At 38.2% G+C, this 21,804-nt stretch overlaps 2 protein-coding genes across 2 annotated transcripts; one reads left to right on the forward strand and one right to left on the reverse strand.

Moving 5' to 3' along the window:
* Positions 1-6,830: 6,830 nt before the first annotated feature.
* On the forward strand, positions 6,831-7,766 carry LOC107326456 (olfactory receptor 5M5-like). The gene has a single exon (XM_015890283.2). It carries the CDS (start codon positions 6,831-6,833, stop codon positions 7,764-7,766), a length of 936 nt encoding a protein of 311 aa, XP_015745769.2.
* Positions 7,767-11,580: 3,814 nt separating this feature from the next.
* Positions 11,581-12,536, reverse strand: LOC103064078 (olfactory receptor 5V1-like). The gene has a single exon (XM_088145154.1). The coding sequence runs from the start codon at positions 12,514-12,516 to the stop codon at positions 11,581-11,583; it is 936 nt and encodes a 311-aa protein (XP_088001280.1). The 5' UTR covers positions 12,517-12,536.
* Between the last annotated feature and the right edge of the window lie 9,268 nt (positions 12,537-21,804).

Here is a 21,804-nt window from a genome sequence, read left to right on the forward strand (position 1 = left end):
AGAGTCCCCTGGACTGCTAGGAGGTCAAACCAGTCAATCTTAAAGGAAATCAACCCTGATTGCTCATTGGAAGGATTGATAATGAAGCTCAAGCTCAGATACTTTGGTCACCTAATGCGAAGAGAGATCTCTTTGGAGAAGACCCTGATGCTGGGAAAGATTGAAGGCAAAAGGAGAAGAGGACGGCAGAGGATGAGATGGTTAGATAGCATCACTGAAGCAATGAGCATGAAACTGAGCAAACTCAGGGAGGCAGTGAAGGACAGGAAGGCCTGGCGCAATGTGGTTCATGGGGTCACGAAGAGTCAGACACGACTTAACGACTAAACAAGAACAACAAAAGAGACACAGCAACCATAAAGAATAAAATAGTGTCAATCTTAATGCAGTGATTCCATCACAAGGATATGCACTGGATTTATCTATACTCCAAATGTGAAGCAAACAGGATTATGCAACCTTATGAGATAAAGTTGAATCACTATGAAGTGATCCAAGTGAATGTAATTGATAAAGCTACATCCTAATGACAGGGAATACTGTAGTCATCATGGGCTTTCAAGTCAGACTTTGGAGCAGACTTACAAAAAGTGCTATATTAAATAAATATTGGCTAATTATTGCAATGCATTGATTCCTTCCAAATGAATCGCTGGGAAGTGTTAAAGTCTATCTTCAAATCAAAAATCGAAACATCTGCCATATTGGAATATTTGCTATTCTATATTTTTACAAGCACATGAAAATACCTGTTTAAAAAACACACTTTCTACAAATGTCAGTTGATTCTTCATAAGAAAATAAAACATTCCACTTATTTATCTTAGTGACATTTCAGAGCAGAGTATGGTTTCTGTCCTCCCCTCTGGTAATTCTGTTCACAGTGCACTATGTTTGGAGTCCGTAATCTAGAAATGTTTAGCATGCATAATCAATAATATCCACAGCAACAGATAATAAAGCATCTTCTTTTTTAATAATTTGTAAAAACCATCCTTATACAAAACTGCCTCAACCTGTAGGAACAATAGCATCTGCAAGTTATCACTTAATTCTATCCTAACCAGGATAGAACCAGATTGCAGGAATTTTCCAATGAATTTTAAAACCCTGGATTTAAACATAGATGCCAGAGCTCCTGCAACAGTTTCTCTGAAACAATGCAGTCTCCATTCCCTTAGGATTGTTAATGGTTCTTGCAGATTTCATCCTCTGCAGACAAGCAAAAATGTTACAGTGGTTTGTGTTATCCCCATGCTGATTAGTCTCACTTTAGACTCGGCCTTGTGTCAAAGTGGGCAGTCCTGGATACAATCTGAATCAAAGAAGGTTCTTTTCTGAAGACCCAGTGTGTATACCACTCTCTCCCTTTACTTGGCTAACACTACACAGGCACAGCAGCTAGAGCAAAGATCTGCTCTTGGCAAATCTATGCTGACTTCCAGCATGTATCTAAGGCTCCTGCCCACCCTTCAAAACACCAGGTCAGGAAATAGAGCAAGGATTTCAGGAATGCTACTTTGCTGTTGTATGGTAGAATAACAGAATCTTGAAAGCCTGCAAAAGTGTCCTTCTGCCTGCTTTTATACCAAACAAAATCAAGGTGGGGTTATTTTGAGTTTCTTTCTCAGCCTTCTTTCTTTCCCAGGACCGAGCTGTCATTTGCTTAATGGTCTTTGCATTCCTTATTCAAGGTTATCTCCACGCACCCCTTTATCTCCAGCTCTGAGCAAGAGAAGCTGGGGATGCTCTAGAGCAGTGTTTCTCGACCTTGGGAACTTTAAGATGTGTGGACTTCAACTCTCAGAATTCCATGGCTGGCTGGGGAATTCTGGGAGTTGAAATCCACACACCTTAAAGTTCCCATGGTTGAGAAACACTGCTCTAGGGGGCCTGGTCTACTGCAGCAGATTCAACTATCAGCTACTGTCCATCTTCCTGGCATTCTATCTGCCCTACTTAATTAATTAGGCAGCTGCCCTTCTACAGTTCCTAAGAGAATCAATGGTGAAACTTTCGTATTCAGAAAGAATCATTCCTTGAACTACTAGGGCCCAGAAAAGGCAGTTGTCAACACCAGCAAATAAGATAAGTGAAAAGAGAAAAAAGAACGCCATTTGCTTCTGAACATCTTGGCATCTCAGAAAGTCCCGCCCTGCATGTACAGCTCTAGCAATCAGGGTCAAAACAAGGTTAAAATGTATCTCCCACTATTCAATTGCCTGTCTGCAGGGAGTTTCTGTACAGAGTAGTATTTAATGAGACCGGTTCTCCTTATCCATGTCTGCATTCCATGTCCAAATGTGCAGCCCAAAATGGAATATTGCTCTTTTGCTGAACTAAGCAAAGATCTTTCAGAAATAATTCAGACACAAGAGTACCTCATCAGAGATTCAGCTTAGTAGGAAAATGATGTCTCTGTTTCCTGCTTCTATTTTTCCTCCAATTGCTGCTTGTCAGTAAACATGCTTAACCAGATGAAACTATCAAGGGAGAAAATCACTGAGCCAACAGCAATACTGTGTGTAATTATGGTGTTTTCTATATAAATTCTAACATATCTTACAACTTTATGTGCTTCAAGACTAATCAGACTAGGACTAATCAGGTAGGATCTTAACTCAAGAACATTTTTAAAAAATATACTACTGCTGCTTTCTACCATTGATTTGCTCAATATATATTTCATATACGTAAAATATTTATTAAAGTGGCTGCTAGTTAAGGAAGAAATGTATATAGAAGTAGTGTCAAGCTACCAGAAAGTCAAAAAAGCAGCAATAATTTTCAATAATATTAGAGAATGCAAAAATTAAAATTTAGTGATGGCTCTTTTGTATGTTTTAGTTGCATGTAGTCCTTCAGTGTTTCAACAAATAGGGAAGAATACATACGGTAAATAACATAAAGTATAATCCAAAATAAAACCACAGAATTACATTTAATATACATTAATATAATAGTAGAGAAAAATGGTGGACAAAATTATAAGCACAGCTACTATTGTAATGCAGGCATAACCAAAGACTTCCAGGATTTAAGGTACTTGCCTCCCAAATGTGAACTGAAGCTGGAAATGAAGTTGTCTGAAAAAATCCCTTTGGGGATTTCTTCCTCTGGTTGTAGCTAGGGTGATGGGCTGATGTACAGAGTGGACCACATTTACCATGGTCCCTGATTGGTGGATTTCCTCTCTTCTTTGCCTTTTTTTGCCATGAAGAAGAAGGAAGGAAGGAAGGAAGGAAGGAAGGAAGGAAGGAAGGAAGGAAGGAAGGAAGGAAGGAAGGAAGGAAGGAGATATTACAATTTACCTTTTTTTCTTTCACTTGGACTGGAAAGAGAAAATAGCAGAACCTTGTCAGCTTCACCTTTTTTTATTTTTTAAACATAGATCCATCCTTTCACCCTTCCATCAGAACATTTGAAGAAAAATAAAACCTGCCTGCTCATTGTTCCACTGGTGAACTTGTAAAAATATTTTGGTCCTGGAGGGCACCAATCAATGTCAGGGGAAAGAAGGCTTTCTGGCCACAAAGCCACTGAAGTAGAAATGTTTGTCTTGTAGACTTCGCAGTGAAGTGCAGCAAGTAAACCAGGCATGACCGTTTGAACTAGCACAAGTCAGAAAACATTACCTTTGATGCATAGCAGGGAAAGATGGGCAGGTGTTGTCTTCCTGGTAGGCAGGGTGAGAGTAGAAGATGACATTGTGTGTTCCTGCCCCATCAGTAACTTTTACTCATCCCAGGGCAAGCTGATCTTGTGGATCAGCCCTTAGTCAATGTTAGTAAGGTTTACCATCAAGCAATTTGGTTGAAATTTTGCAAGTAATATACTCCAAGGATAGCTCCAAGTACAAAAGTTCTACATACTTTTAGTGCTACTAATGGAGCAAAAATCTTTTGTCATGAACTCAGATGTGCATATATCTGGGGGGGGGGGAATGCACAACATTCTGAATGAATGTGATTCCAGAGTACAAATAATTTTGATACATAACATGAATGGATGAATGGGAACAAAATGAAAGCGTATAGGAAAAGCCACTGGGCCATTTGGAGACCCAGGAATGAGTGTTAGTAGTGACTAGGGATGATCTGCTTAGGGAAATCTGTGTTTCCAATATGTGATTTAGCTGTAAATCTGTTCATATGCACATGTGGGAAAGGAATGAACCCAAAGGCATGTTTTATCTAATTGCTTATGATGAAAGGCTGAGAGAATTCGTGAAGGATAAAAAGTGATGAGCAGTTTTGACCACAGGGGGGAAAAGCTTATTTGGAAATGTCAAAAATGGATCTTAGGAGAAAATGGGCACAGAACAAAAGAAATGAAAATAAACTAGAGTACAAGTAGAATGATTGCAGGGAGAGAAAGTGTGACTTCTAAATGAAAAGTACAAGAAGATAGATTTGTCTCCCAACAGAATGAGTGGAAAATGGATGCAAGACAGTGAAAACAGCTTGGAGCAAACTGAAAGGAATGTTACCGAGTGTCACGAAAGTGTGTGGAGTTACACAAGTGGGAAGTAGGAAAAAGGATGCTTGATGGAATATTGGGATAAAAGATGCTGTGGATGAGGAAAAATGCATTATAAGAGAACGACTGGTGCAAAATAATGTTGATGAGAGAAAAATATTGTATAATAAGTATACACTATAGAGAAAAATATAGCTGCAAAGGATGTAGTCAAAGGGAGCATGTAATGGTTAAGACACAGAAAAATGCAGAACAGTTTTCGTGGAAATAAAAATTGTTCTGGAAGTACTAAACCAGGAGTCAGCAGCAGAATGGAATTAAGTGATAAAATGAATTGGTATGAAATTGAAGTGAGGGAATGCTGGAAGGTGCATTTTAGAGATTTGTATGAGACTGATGGATTGATTGATGATTGATTGATTATGTGCCATCAAGTCATTTTTTATTCCTAGCAACCACACAGATAGATTTTCTCCATGACAATCTGTCCCTAACCTCATCCTTCAGGTCTTCCAGTGGTGTACCTATCACTACTGCAACTGAATCCATCCACCTTGCTGCTGGTCTTCTTTTTCCTTCCACCTTTCCCAGCATCCAGCATTAGAGCCTTCTCTAGGAAGCTACCTTATCTTTGCATAATGTGTCAAAGTAGGATCATCTGAGCCTGGTCATTTGTGCCTCATATGAGAATTCTTGGTTAATTCGTTTGTGGATCCATTGGTTTGGGGTTTTTGTTTTTGTTTTTGGCTGTCCATGATACTCTCAGGTGTCCAATACTCTTCCTATCCTGCTTCTTCAAAGTCCAACTTTCACTTCCATACAGTATCACAAGGAATAATATGGCTTGCATGACTCTGATCTTTGTAGGTATAGACATCATGGCACTTGAATTTCTTCTCCAGCGTCTTCCCAGCTGCTTTACCAAGTGCTAGTCTGCATTGTATTTCTTGACTGCTTGTTCCTTTACTTTGATGGTTAATCCTAAAAGGCAGAAGCTATCCACCACTTCAATATCTTCATTGCCAGTTCTAATGCTGGTTGTTCTACCAACTGCAAATGTAAATGGTATAATTCAAAAATTGTTAAAACATAAAATTGTTTCCAGAATAACTATGAGATTTATTTAACATGTGTGTGAAGATTGTATCCATGCCTGACAATTGGAAGAATTACTGTTCCTTATACAAAGAAAAAGATAGAAAGAGTGAATGCAAGTACTACAGACTAGTTTATTAAGTGTGCCTGGGAAAGTGTTAATGAATCCTGATTGAAAAGGTACAAGAGATGATAATGAGCAAGATTTGGGGAGGGCAGTGTGACTACACTGGGATGAGATTGTACCAGCCAAACGTTTTCTTTTCAGTAGGTGATTGAAAAATCTATGAATGTATGTGTGTGTAAGAACAGGCTGCGGAGAAAGAATTGCAGGCCCCTGTGCTGCCTCCCTCCCCTCCTATCTGAGCCTTCTCCCCTATGTCAGCACAGCAGAGGGACCAATAAAGCAGTAATCTTGGAACAGGTGGGGGAGGAGAACAAGGAAATAGGAGGAGAACAGAGGAGACACGTGTGGTTTCAAAGCAGCCGCCACCACCGCCAAATGAAAGCAGGTGTTGAAGGTCCAATTGAGAAGAGAGGAGCTATAGCAGCCAAGCAAGACAAAGCACAATGAAAAAAAGGGGCAAGAGGTCTACAAGCTGGCCATTAAAAGAAAAAGAAGAAGTCCCAGAGGAGGAGAGAAAAAGACTTGGGCCTGTAAGAGCACAACACTCTTGCATACTAGTAACAGTGGTAGTAAAAGAGCAACAGAAATAGTATACTAGTAACAGTAGTGGTAGAATATATCTTAGTAGTAGAAGTAATAGTATAGTGTATAGTAATAGCAATAGTAATAGGATATAGTATAGAGAAAATGGTTTAGTAGATGGAGTGTAGGTTAAGATAATAGTTATAGAAAGTACTCACACACACGTTTGTATATATGTCTTTTATATCTTGTCTTTTATATCTTGGATAGTGTTGTAAATAAAAAACCTCCCTAACCCTTATAGGGAGACATAAAGACCCAAGTGTCTAGGGTCCAGAGCTTTTTGGTGTTTTTGAGTCTGTGTAAATCAAAATTGAGTACTGTTTGGGGAAAAAAAGAATCCATTACAGTGTGAAAGAACTTTTATCGGATTTAGAGAAAGTGTATGATAAACTGAGTAAGCTTGAATACAAAACTTCAGTGAAGCAAATTTAAATATGAGTTTTAAAATAGTGAACATCAAAAGTGAATGAACAAGAAGGTAATAATCATCTCAATTTCTTCTTCTTTTCTTCAAGCCTCTGGCAGGAAAAAAGGACAGGACTATATGATTGGACAAAATCAGACCCAGGTGACTGAATTCACTTTTTCAGGTTTCACAGATCATCCAGAATTGCAAGTTGTTCTCTTTAATATATTCTTGGTGATTTATATCATCACACTGAGTGTAAATCTAGGGATGATCCTGTTGATCAACATGGATCCCCAGCTACATGCTCCAATGTACTTCTTCCTCAGCCATTTGGCCTTCCTGGATGCCAGCTATTCTACCTCTGTCACACCCAAGGCAATGGCAGACTTTTTAGCTGAGAAGAAAACAATTTCATGGGCTGGATGTGTTATACAATTCTTTATATTTGTTGCATTGGTGACTACTGAATTGTTCTTGCTATCCGTCATGGCGTATGATCGATATGTGGCCATTTGCCATCCATTGCTTTATTCCAGAATTATGTCCAAGAAATATTGTGTTTCCTTGGTGGTTGGTGTCTATGGCTATGGATTTGTAAACTCTATGATCCAAACAGCATTAACATTCCAGTTATCTTTCTGTGGTCCAAATTTAATTAACCACTTTTACTGCAGTGACCCGCCACTTCTAGCTTTATCCTGCTCTGACACTCGGCCAAAAGAAATCCAGCTTTTTGCCTTCAGTGCTATCAATTTAACTGGGTCCCTCTGCACAGTCATTATATCCTATATCTATATTCTGAATGCCATCTTTGGAAAACATTCTACTAGCAGAAGGCACAAAGCCTTCTCTACCTGTGCCTCTCACCTGACTGCTGTTGTGATTTTCTATGGCACCCTCTTCTTCATGTATGTGCAACCAAGCTCTTCTCATTCTCTGAATTATGACAAAGTGATTTCTGTGTTTTATGCTGTTGTGATCCCCATGCTGAACCCCCTTATCTATGTTTTGAGAAACAAAGAAGTTAAAGGAGCCTTGAGAAGAATGAAGGTTAAGATATTGCTTTCATAGTATGGCATGTATATATGTATCTATTTTTCAGCTTTTTATACCTTGGCCATTCAACAGATCCTGCACTGGGCAGAGTGCAACAGGTTAAAATTATAAAAGCATCAAGGGAAATGAGTCAAATTTATTATTTTTAAAAAAACAGTAATAATAAATCAACCCTCTCCTAAGATATCTGTACAACCAAGCTGAGGTTGAAAGCACAGTGAAATAAAACTGTCTTTAAAGGATTGTATTGATTGACTGATTGATTGATTGATTGATTGATCCAACTTATATGGCCATCCATCTATCCAACATACTCTGGGTGGCAAAAAAACAAAAACGAAGAATTACCTTAAAACAGCAACCAACTAAAACTTCATTGAGGCTCAATAAAAACACAAACACAAACTACTGGGCATAGGCACCCATGACAGAGCTCCCAAACTATTGGTTTTCTAAAGATCATTAAGAGTGGAGATTTACAGATTTTGAGGGTTCAGAATTCCAAAGTGTGGGCACTGCCACAGAAAAAGCCTGCCATCTCCCTCCCCTTCAGGGGAGAGATTTTTAACAGGCTTTCCTAGGGTATTTTTTGTGAAGAGGCAGATTCAATTGTTGCAAGATGGTGCTATGTCTTATAGGACCTTATAGGTCATTACCAGCACTTTGAGTTGGGTCTAGAAGACTATTGGGATCCAATGCAATGGCTTCAGGAAAGGTATTATCCTGCAATGGCAGGATTGACTCACCAGTAATCTTGTAGCTGTATTCTAAACCAGCTGTGGTTTCCAGGTGATCTCCAAAGGCTGCCCCACCTAGAGTGCATTACAAGCAAGTGATGTTCAAAGCATGAGTTACCAATGCCAGTCCATCCTGCTCCAAATAGGTCATGACTGCCACACAAACCCCAGCCACAGTTTCCATGATGACCCCTAACTCATGCCTCAAGTCCTTTGGGGGAAACATGACCCCCTTCAGTATAATACAAGGAACAATGTTTCTGGATGTTCACTGATGAACAGCAACTTGGAGGGGTTTAACTTGAGTTTCTTTTCTATCAGATAGACACTGGTTCAAGCCTTTCACAGCATTTCCAGTTTGGCAATGCACACCTGAGTGCCATCAGAGTCATTGGGCAGCCTACAAATTAAATAAATAAATAAATAAATAAATAAATAAATATCCTACACAACAGATGACTTCCTCCAGTGGTTTCATAAGCCATGGCAAGAAACAGCATGGAGGAAAGCGCATAACCATGAAGTGAACAGCAGGACCAGCAGGGGCCCTTTCTATTCCATGACTGGATCTCATAATGATTAATTTCCTCAAAAGTGAAGCTGAGCTGCCACCACTTTCTCAACAACTGTCCACAGAAAGGGTAGGCTGAAGATGGAGTGAATATTATCAAAAGTTTCTGGATCCAGGAAAGGCTACTTCAGGCACCAACAGCCTCTGTTAGATTTGGTGGCATTACTTCTTCCCTCAGAGAAGAGTTGCCAATTCTCCTAATTCAGCAACTCACACCCTGCCTGGCTACTCCAAAATAAACAAGATACAACACTGTTCCTCGGTTTTCCCATTAACGGGAACTCTTGTGAAATTATAGAATTACTGCACTGCTATGTTTTTCACCATCACAACTATCAAGAAGTTGTTTCAGTGCAACAAAGGAATGATGACTTAACAGCTTCGCCATTACCTTTTATAGTTACTATTGAGTAAAAAGTAAACAGTAAAAGCACATGTCTATTCATAACATATTTGAGTGTATAAAGGTATATCTGGTCAGTGTTGGAAATGTAAAAAACATGCATGGTGGACTTGCGAAAAAGCAAAAAAAAGAGGACATAAATACATATGATACAGAGAATGTTAAAGATTAACAAGTATGAAACCTTTTTTAAAAAATTAGGACTTAATGGATAATCAATTAGAAAAGACTTATGGAAGATTGATTTTATATATGGTAACAAGATTATTATATGTACAATGATGGAGAAATACTGAAATACCCACAATGGAGGAATGGGTGGTAAAGATGGCAGAATTAGCAGAAATGGCAAAACTGACCTGTTTGGTCAGGGATAACACAATAAGTGTCAGGCCTAGCCCAAGGAAATCCAGGAGACCATACAGAAATTATCCAGCAAGGTTTATTAGCTACAACCCATTTACAGGAATCTTCCCAGACTGGAGCCCAGTTCCCAGGCTCAGCCAGTTCATACCAATGGTATTTCTCAGGGAAGTGCCAGTCTCCTCTGCTTATCTCTTCCTCGCTCCTCTGGAGATGAGAGCACATTCTTTACTCCCCTCCCACCATTCCAGTCCATCACATCAAGTACTTTTATTAAAGACTGAAAACCTTTTATGGACTTTTTGCTGAAAATGGAAAAAAGTGAAATGGTGATTTCTGGATTTGCTGATTGAAAAAAGGGTTGAATAGAAGGAATCTTTGTAATGTAATCATAAAGAGGGAGGAGAGATAATTAGTTTATTTGTAACTGCTGCAAAGATTGGAAGTCACCTCTTTAGTTTTCTTTTTCTTTTTTCTCTATTGCTTTTTGCACTTTTTTGTCCTTTTTCTAATTTCTCTTTATATATTTTAATGTTTATCTTTTATCTCTTATTTATGTAAAACTGTATGTGTGTGTGTGTGTGTGTGTATATATATATATGTATGTATGTATATATATATATATACAGTATGTATGTATGTATGTATGTATGTATATATATATATATATAACATAATTTGAATGTGGTAGAATCTAGCTTATTTTAATTTCTCTTCTTCACCTCCCCACCTCCTCTTCCCTCTTCTTCTTTTGAGTATGTGTTTGTGTGTTTGTGTACATGTGTGTAGGATGGGGTTGAGAAGATTTTTCTTACTCCAGTAAGAAACTCAGGGAGAAGATTTTTCTTACTCCAGGACCAATAGTAACTCAGGGAGAGGCACTGACTAAATAACACTGTTCCCACTCTACTATTTGGTTATGAGATCTTCTGTGTTTCATGCTCTAGAGAAGTGAAGACAATCACAGGGGATCAGTGAGAAAATAAGGAATGAAAAAACTGGGGTCTGGACATTTCATCACAGTAGCAGATTTCCATAATTCAGGTTCTCAATCATGAGAAGCGCATTAATCTCAGTCGGTCAATAACTTTCTCACCAACACTGATAGGCTGGGATGGAGTAGATGTTACTACTGCCCTTCAAAATTAGAATTTTTCAGTGGTGGAAGAGGGTTATTGACATATAATAAGAACTTCTGTTCATCTCACTTTCATGTACTTCATTTCTTGGAAAATTAATACATGACAGCAAAGTCCATTAAAATACCAAGTTCTTGTTATTTACATTCCAAACGTTGATAGCAGAATAACATGGATCCATAGACATTACAGCAAGCATTCATTTTGAATGAAAAGGAATGCCACCATTGAGCTATCACAAATGAAAGTGCCTTCTTTTAAATAGAAGGCAGTCGCACCTCACCTAGAAGTGCCAATTGTGTATCAACTAGGATTACAAACAGGGTCAGACTGTTGCAACACTGCGTTATAATTAAGCACACTTATATCACAACTTCATGCATTCTGATATCTGAGACAGGGATGGTTCTAAAGCAAAAGCAAAAGCCTTCAGCTGCCTCCTTTTAGATACAAAAAGAGAAATGTTGACCAAAAAGCAGGCAATTCTAATGCTTACCCAGGTTCATTACAGTAAGAGTATGGTTAGATCGGAAACAAATCTGCAAAAAGGTGCTTTAGAAACCTAAGGTATTGATCAATGATCATTGATCATTGAAGAAGGAAAGGAAGGAGATATTTATGAAAATCTTTTCCGATTGAAGGCTTTGTCTAATGCTGCTTTAACTTCCTTATTCCTCAGACTGTAGATCATAGGGTTCAGCATGGGAGTGATTATCCCATACAGCATAGAAATTATTCTGTCCCGTTTACCAGAATAAGAAGAGGTGGGACGAGCGTAGGTGGCAATGGTGGCCCCATAGAAAAGACAAACAACAGTCAAATGAGAACCACAGGTGGAAAAGGCTTTGCGCCTCCCCTCAGTGGAGTGCATGCTCAAGATGGTAGAAATTATGTAGATGTAAGAGATCAGAGTGATCAGAAATGCCCCACCTCCTATAATACCAGCCACAAGGAGAAGGACAACTTCAGGAAGGTAAGTAGAAGTGCAAGAGAGAGCCCTCACAGGATGAAGATCACAGTAATATTGGTTGAGTTTCTTAGATCCACAGAAAGACAACCTAAAGGTCAGTGAGGTGTGAACCATAGAATTAATTAAGCCCAACAGCCAAATCACAGCCATCAATTGAACACACCGCTGTTTATTCATTATGTTGGCATAATGTAGAGGACTACATATTGCCACATAGCGATCATAAGCCATCACTGCGAGCAAGAAGATTTCGGTACCCACCACATCAATCAAGAACAATAATTGCAGCAAGCAGCCAACAAATGATATTCTCTTGACTTTTGACAAGAATACCTGGAGCATCTTTGGTACAATGACCGTTGGACAAAGGATGTCCAGCAATGATAAATTACTGAGAAAGAAGTACATTGGAGTTTGGAGGTGAGCATCTGTTCCTATTGCCATGAGAATAGCCCCATTCCCTGCTAGAGTGGTCAAGTAGATCAGCAGAATCACCACAAAGAGGGCAATCTGTACTTCGGGATGGTCAGACAGTTCGGTCAAGTAGAAGTCTGTCATCACAGTAATATTGCCTTTCTCCATCTTTCTTCCAATCTGACTCATCAAGAGGAGTACCTGAAATAAGAGAATGCAAAAGAGAATAGGTGTTCCTGGATTTTAGAGTATGGTGGAGATGCAGGCTGTCACCTTCATCTCTTCCATCTACATGCTCTATCTACATACTGCAGAGGGTATTTGGGAATGGGATGTTAGGAAGAAGTCAACAATGGAAAAGGAGATTACATCAGTAGACAGATAGTGTCTCTTCCTCTTCATAACCAATGCTAATGGACAGCAAGTTAAACTTTGCTGCCTATATTATGAGTGGTGATGTCTTTGGAGGCTTTTGTGCTCCAGATCTCACCATTCCTTCATGATCAATGATCAAGCATGATAGGAGTTTGGAAATCAGAACCTTTCTTTATTCCTTTTTGGTTGTTGCTTTTTCCCTTCTCTGATTACTTTGATTATAAAAATCAGTCCAAACAGTATCATATTATATAAATATTAACATAGGAAGAAAAGATTGAAGAGCAAATCCTCATTAAATTATGTCATTGCATTTAAAATAGCCTTTAGTCACTATCTAAATTAACAGAACAGAGTCAGCATATACTATGAATCCAATATTTGACTGCAAATATTCAACCTTCCAAGCCATCAAATGCAAATTCTTAATTCAGATTTAGATGAGGGAATGCACAAGACATTCAGATTGCTGCAACAGGTTATCTTAGAATAGCTCCTGTTCTTCTATAAGGTACTTGTCAGAAGGAGCAGATTAGTTCTTGTGAAACTCCCACTATCCTAACATCTGCAAATAACACTTTACCCTTCAAAATCTCTCTTACTAACAATACTAAGCAAGTTAAGGGTGTTGTTTAGAAAACATAAAGCTAAATGGGTTTCAGTTCACCAGTGATAACAATATAGCACAAAATACTATGCTATTTTCAAGGCTGCTACTAAGCCTTCCCGAAAAATGCCTTAAATTAAACCTTCCCATTCTGCTGTTGGGGGCTAAACATTATGAAATCAAAATGTACTCAGGTCATCAGTTGAGTACTTGGCACAGCTTGGATAATATCTATTCTCTTCTTTCATCTTGAATTCACTGACTCAGGACAAGCAATTCACTGAAGAATCGGACTGCAGACCTAACAAGGTAGACCCACGTTTCTTCATCTGTTGACCTCCAGAACGATTGGATTGCAGTCCCTTTACTTCCTCATATCGCCATAAGGATAATCTCGCACATCGAGGGGGCACTAATATATGGAAGACCTCATTAGATAGGCTAAAATTACTGTTCCAATAAATTGAAGTCACTTGCCTTTCCTGATTCTCCTGTATGTGCCAACACAGTAACCACAGCATGAAGAATTTATGTGGAGTCCAGCAAAATACTTGCATGGCTATTCAGGCATCAAATTAACAATCACTGCTCCAGTCTTCAAAGCAAAGTCTTTAATATTTCTAGCTGTTTGACCACTGAGAATCAATGGCATCAAGGTAAAGGGTGTATTCAAGACAGGGGTCTCCAGGGAATTTGGTAGCAGTTGGCTTCAAAATTCTTTGGAACAAAAGTTCACCAGGCCAGAAATAACACTATCCAGGAAATGTCCCTGCGCAACCTTGTTGCTATGAAAGAAATAATATCCCTTGAGTTTAAAGGGACTTCCTGCCAGAAAGGAAAATATAGGTTTGCATCATTAATGATGTCTACCTCCAATTTAACTCGAGCAGCTACAGTTATTCAGGTAAAACTACAGCTAGGCATGGTCAAAGGTTGCTTCTATTGTGTAGCTCTATTGTAATCTATATGTGGCATCCTGTGTGTACATGTGTCAATTTCTGCTTAGGAGATTTAAATCTCTAGTTATGAATAGGGTACAAACAAGACAAAATTTTTCTCCTTTGCTAGTAAAATTAGGAACTTATTTCATTCTTAAGCTTGGAAGATTTACTCTTAGGTTGACCATTATAATAGAAAGAAAAATCCATTTAGAAGGCATGGCAGAAATTGCAGTTGCGCAATCCACAGAACAATAGCTCACCCAATTGTTCGGTAGATTACACAACTGCAATTTCTGCCATGCCTTCTAAATGGATAAAAGCTGCCACTTCCTTTCTGCTCCATCCCCCATATTCCACATAGTCTATCTCTTCTTTTCTTAATTTAAAAAAAAAATCCCTGTGTTATTTTGTATTTATTCATTGATTTCTTATAGAGGATTTTGATGTCTTTGGGCCAGTTACTCTCTCAGCTGAACCCACCTCCATGGGTAGCCTTGTCTAGCAAAATGGGACAAGGGAGGACTCTTGACACTGCTGTGAACTGAAGGAAAAGTGGGATAAAAATAAACAAATAAGTAAATAAATACACAAAATTGCTTTTTTAAAAGGGAACTTTTTAGCCCAAAACAGCTTCTAGAATTGAATGAGAGGTTTCACAGTGATAATAGTGCTGTCAGACCATCAAGAGTTGAGGTTGTTGTCTGTGTGGTCCTCCGTATGTTTTATCTTTTGTTTTAGCCAATGCAAGAGAGGAAACTGTTTATCAAGCTGTCTGCCCTCTGTATATTCTCTGCATTCCTGGCATGGCTCTAAACCAGAAGGAAACAGGCCCAACATAGCTACTCAGGCAGAAACAGGCATGTTGCTTCTTTTCAGAACTTCTGCACGTCTGCATGGCAGGTCTCTGAACTATGTGTCTCCAAAGGAGGTTTGCTCAAAGGAAGCCTGGCAGTCATCTTTTTTTCAAGGGGGTTGACCAATCTATTACCTCCACATTTGCATGCTGATTTCTCTTATTCCAGGCTATAATAAATAATGTCTCTTACAAATCAAGCTCCTGGTGACCTCATGAACATGTCCATGTCATTTTCCTGGCAACAACATGAATGTAGTTTGGCATAGTCTTCTTCCATGTTTTGGTTTGGTTTGATTTTTTTCTCTTTATCACCTAGTCTAGCCCCCAGCTCTGAGATTTTCTGATGGCTTCCCCTCCCCTCCAACTAGTAATCTAGTACACCCCTACCTAGCTTTTTGAGGTCAGCCAAGGTCAGCCTAATATTGGACAATCCAGTGCCATCTATGGTGGTTGGCTAGTGGACTTCAGGATTTCCCAGATCTTCCTCGATATTCCAAGGATTGAATTTGGGACTTTGGGGATTCTTGGTCATGAGAAGTGGCATTTTTATAAATACCTATAAAACTGGTAAGGGAAAGACAGGGTATTTGCAACTTACGACACCCACTTATTTTTAATGTGTTCATAATGTATGCACTCCTTTATGTTCCTGTATGTTTATTCTATGGGGTCCTCAACAGAAGAGAAAAAAATATTAGATTAATACATTCCAAAGTTTAACATTAAACCATATCAATGTTAAAGTAGAAATTCAATCCAATGGCAATACAACCAAAGTCAAAGTCAAAGTCAAAGTCATCTTTATTGTCATTGTACTACTCATACAACGAAATTAAATGCCACCCCAGTGCAGCTTAAAAATATAAAAACCATAGAACACATAACACACATAAAACACATAAAACACAGCCTTCACATTCCATATTGCACAACCCCTGATGCTGCATTAATACTGCACTATACAGTAGAGTTCAGTATAGTTACAGCTCTGAGATAAAAGCTATTTTTCAGCCTATTTGTCCTTGTTTTCATTATCCTGTACCGCCTGCCAGATGGTAATAGTTCAAAAAAAGAATCTCCCGGGTGGGATGGGTCCTTAAGAATGTTTGAGCCTTCTTAAGGCAGTGGGAGCTGTAAAGTCCTTCCAAAGAGGGGAGAGGGCAACCAGTGATCCTCTGGGCAGTGGCCGTAACCCTCTGGAGCGCTTTCCTGTCTGCCCCTGTGCAGTTAGCAAACCGTACACAGGTGCAGTAGGTCAAAATGCTCTCAATGGTGCAGCGGTAGAAGGTCACCAGCAGTTTCTCGTTCAGTTGTTGTTTCCTGAGAAGTCTCAGGTAGTATAATCTCTGCTGGGCCCTCTTAACCAAGGTTATGCTATGCTATATAGGATTTTATAAATTATTATCAGCTAAATCGGGAACACTGCAATATTGCAGAGGATATTGATATCGACTGCAGTAACTTCAGGAAAGCTGTTGCCCTGAGATGATGGGATTCTTGTTTCATTTATCTGCAGAGATACAAACAAAAAACAAAAAACAAAAAACAAACCCTACACCACAAGGAGGGGGGAACAAACAAATAGTGATAATATAATGTAGGAGAAAAACTACTATATATTATATATATTATAGTGATAATAGGAATCTAATTAACAGAATAAAAAATCTGTATAATGTCTATAGATAAATATTTGAAATTAATTCCGTTCTTTCAAGTTATCATTAAGGTGATATTATATAGGAATATATGGCATCACCTTGTCATTTTTAGAATACAGACATTTTTCAAAAATAATTAACAAACTCATATCCTGGATCCATTCCTGAAAATCAGGACAGTAAGATATATAATTAATATTAACTTTCATCTTACTTTTTAATTACTTATAAAATTGCATTGTTGGTTTCTGCTGCATCCCTTAAGGATCCTAAAATTGCAGATACCTCACCAGAGGCAACAGTCTGGGCTGTATTGCTTAATTAATACCTTTTTCAGTTGTATATACTGTAATGATGAGCAAATGTCCTAAGTAATAATATACAACATCCAGTCTCTCAATTTTTGAAACAACCATTGGAAATCAGTTGCTTTAAAGTGTTGATCTCTTGTGTAGCCCAACCATTCCAATAAAGCATCTTCCTCACTATTTTCAAATGTGGGTAATTCCACAGGGTCAATTTCTCATGTTCTTTAGATACAAAATGCAACCACTTCTCAGTTAATGAGAAAATGTGCTCAAATCTGGAAATGAAGATCTTTCTTTAGTACATCTGGACCCTAAAATCTTCCAAAATTTCAGAGGTGTTACACGCTTGTTCTCCAAATAGGCCCAAAGTGCCAAATCATAAAAAGTCTCATTCCCCAAAAATATACCAGAGTGCAGCCCAATGAATAAAAGAAGGTGGACATCCATAATGTCTTAAAAGCATTTCATAAATTGAATCAATCAATGTTTTAGTATCCAGGTTAAGCAAAGATATTGGTCCGTAGCTTGCACATTTTGTGAGGTATTCTCAGGCTTTTATGCTACTGAGATAAGACTCATAAAATGTTAAAGGAAATATGTATATTTCTTTCTGTCAATATACTTATTGAAACCACTATAGCTGGAGGTTATAATCAATCTTTATATATATATATATATATATATATATATATATATGATTGATTGATTATAACCTCCAGCTATAGTGGTGTCAATAAGTCTATAAAAGTTTTGTTCCATTCAACTGGGAGTCCATCTGATCAAGGGACTTTTCCTGATTTCATATATTTTAGTGGCTCTATGATTTCTTTTAATGTCAATGGTTGTGCCAATTTCTACCTTCATAAGAATTCTCTTCCATTTCATTTTTTCCAGGACACTCATAATTTGCTTTTCCATGACTCTCTACTTGATCTAACTGTATATTAAAAATGACAACAACAACAACAACAGATGAAATAGACTGTCTCAGTCTTTCATTGATATGAAATCCAGATGTAGGATGTTGTTGTTTTTGTTCTTTTGGGTAATAAGCCAATAATTTTCCAGCTCTTTCTTCTGATTTCCAACATTTCTTTTTAAAACATTTCAGAGAGTCTTCAAACAATTCTGAGTACAAAGCTCCAATTTAAGCTTGGCTCCTACAAATGCTTGATGTGATCCATCTATGGGGTTTCAAGCATATAACAATAAATGCATGTCTTAACTATCTTCTACAGTTGTATGAAATGTGAACCTCTGAGCCTCTCTTTTGCTTGGGACAAAAGCAATCATGGATCTCCTGATGGATGCCTTAAACACATCCCAGAGAATTTACGAACTGGTAGAATCCCAATTTATTCTTTAAAAAAGAACAAATTTCCTTCTTAATATATTCCACAAATAGAAAATATCTTAGGAGAAAAATATATCTATACTATACTTAGAATTAGTTGATTTATAAATGGTTCATAGTTAGAGTCTCTGGCATAGATTGTAATGAGGCCTATTGAAGAACTACCAGAGCAGATGAAACTAAAAAATAATCTAATTTAAAACAATTTTGATCTGTATTTGATCTCATAGTCTCTAAGCTTTGGATTTTAAAAAAATGTCGAATATGTATTAATTTAAATTCCAATATATATGCTGGCAGTACTTTCCAATTCTGATAAAAAATAAAAAATTTAAAAGAGCTTTCACCTAACTGAAAACCTTGAATTAAATTAAAATCTCCAATCTAGATCATGTATTGAGGATTTGCAGAACATAGTTTTGAGAAACAGTTATGAAATATTTCAGAAGTGTTTGTAGTGGGGTTATAAAGTTAATCAGAGCAATAGTAAGAGTAGCTATCTTAACTATTAAAAAAAGGAAGCATCCTTCGTTGTTACAGTGTTCACTTTCCACATCGATTTTGAGATTGCTGCTAAATGTAAAAGCTGCCACACATTATTTGTTGGAGTATCCATGAATATAGGCTTGTTCAACCCATCTTCCTAGGTCTCAAAAAAAGTTGTTCATAAGGGAAAATAGGTGTTTCTTACAACACAGTAACATCTGGCTGTAATTTTTCCAGATTGTTGTTGCAAATTTACCCCTACTCCTTTTTTCCCTTTTTTTCTTTTTTGTGATTTACAGTATATCCATTTATTTTCCAACTATTTTAAGCACCATACTTTCTTGTAGACAAAATATATCTCAAGATCATTTTCCCAGTGTTAGAGTCATTTTGCAATCTAACAAGTGTACTAAAAAGTAAATACATAAAGAAAAATAGTTTGCATGGAACTTTTAAAACAGATGGAAATAAGTTAAAAAAATAAAGCAGAACCCAAAAGAGAAAAGAGATACCCATCCTCACTGTGATAATAGTAAAAACAAAAAAGAAAAAAACACAGCCATTTTAAACTTCTGGTTTGGCTTAGGTTACTGCGAGCCTGGCTACCCCCACCTCCAGGAATAAATATGCAGAAAAGTAGCTTCCAAATTCATGTTGTGGGAAAGAACAAGAGAAAGAAGGAAAAAATGGGTGTTCCTCATCAGGTAAGCACAGAACATGTAAAAATCCCACAGCAGCATATGGACTTGTCAATCTTTTGACCTTCTCTCAAGGCAGAAAGTTACTGGTAAAAAAGGAAGGAAGGAAGGAAGGAAGGAAGGAAGGAAGGAAGGAAGGAAGGAAGGAAGGAAGGAAGGAAGGAAGGAAGGAAGGAAGGAAATTTAAATTTCTAATTTCCTGTGGGTGTATGCAATAAATCAAATTCATCCACACCATCAGAGCACGGCAATGCCTAGGCAGCCATGAAAATTAGAACTTCACCTGCAATGGCAGGATTGATTCTTGATTCATTCTGTAGCAGTTACACTTCCAGGTCGTCTTCAGAGGCTGCCCTGTGTAGAATGCATCACAGCAATTTACCCGAGTGGTGATCAAGGGATGAGTTATCAACACCAGAGCATTCTGGTCCAAATGCAGCCATGACTGGCACAATACCTCCCTCCCCCAGTCTCAGTTTCCACCTGCTATTAAAACAGTGGCCATGAGTCCAGAGGACTCTCAGTCATGCAGCAATTCTTTGGGGTGGAATATGAGCTCCTCCAGAGTAGCTACAGGGACCAATGTTCCCAGGTGATAATTGATGAACAGCAACTCCAAAACTCAATTTTGGAGGAATTAAAGTTGAGCATCTTTTGCCCCTAACAAACACTGGTTCAAGCTTTCCACAACATTTCCAGTTTGGCAGTGCACAGATGTTTGTCAACAGCATACTGCTGACAAGTCAGCCTGAACCAACACATTACCTCCCCCAGTAGCTCCATATAGCATGGAAAGAAAGAGCGGTGTGTGGGGGGGGGGGGGAAATCACTGAACCCTGAGGTGTGCCGTGCTTGAGTAACCAAGGTCTCAAGTTCTGTTCCCTCATAACTACAACCTGAAACTGCCCACTCAGGTAGGAGCAGACCCCATGCAAAAGAGTGCCTCCAAATCCCAGGCCTCACAGGTGGTCCCATAAGATACTAATGTCAACAGTATCAGAGGTTGCTGAGAAATCTATTAAGAGCAGGAGGAGCACATTCCCCACCCCCATCCAGATCTTCACAAACATCATCTACCAGAGTGCCCAGTGACATTATCATCCCATGATTAGATATGAATCCAGAGTAGCAGGGATGTAGATAATCTATTCCTTCTAGGAATCTCTGGAGTCAAGCCTTCTCAGTAATCACCCACAAAAATGGTAGGTTGAAGATGGGGTGGATGATATGAAAAATTCATAGATCCAAGGAAGGCCACTTCAAGCACCAACTGCTTCCTTTAGATTACGCCTGTCCTCAGAGAAGCATAGTAAATTTCCCAAATCCAGCAACTCACATCCTGCCTTGCTGCCCAGAAATAAACAAGATAAAACAGTGATGTTCTGTTTCTCCCATTAATGGGAACGCTTGAAACGTTGTAGAATTACTGCAATGTTATTCTTTCATCATCACAATAATCAACAATGGTGACTGAGCAACTTTGTAGACACCTTTTATAAACACTACTCAATGTGTGTTTTTTTGAAAACAACCAAAACCATGTGTGCTTTGATAACACATATGACAGGGGTAGAATCTAGCTTTTTTATTTCTTTTTTTTTTTTGGCATATGTGGAACAGAGTTTAGATTTTTTTTGCTCCAGGACCAACAGTAGTTCAGTATTATTCACTGACTGAATAATACAGTTTGCATTCTCCTATTTGTTCATGAGATCTTCTGCATTTCAAGCTCTGGAGAAGTAAAGACAATCACAGGTGAGCTTCAGACTCATTTGTGAGGAAATACAGAATAAGAAAACAAGGGCCTGGAAATTAAAATGTTCTCCACAGCAGGAGATCTTCCATAATCCAGATTCCTAATCAATTTACTCACTCAAGAAGTTTTGAGTAGCTGAAGGGGAAACTGATTTATAATAAGTAGATATGCTCATCCAACTTTGATATATGATCTTTGATTTCTTCCCCAAAGCCTAGAAATTCTGTTTGTCTAGAGATGACAGTACACAAAAGAAATAAGTGTGTTCATTACTGGAGATGAAGCTTCACCTTCAGAATCGCTGAAGCTGCCTCTGAGTGGCTTCAATTTATTTCTTTTCATTTTTTGATCTCTTTCAGGTGCTTGTATGACAGTTCAATAAGCACAACAAATTTAAGCAGCTAAAAACAGCAA

Source organism: Python bivittatus, unplaced genomic scaffold (genome assembly GCF_059951505.1).
Source record: "Python bivittatus isolate LINGU-HERP-01145 unplaced genomic scaffold, Pbiv_v1 ctg000480_np1212, whole genome shotgun sequence".
NCBI lineage: Eukaryota > Metazoa > Chordata > Lepidosauria > Squamata > Pythonidae > Python > Python bivittatus.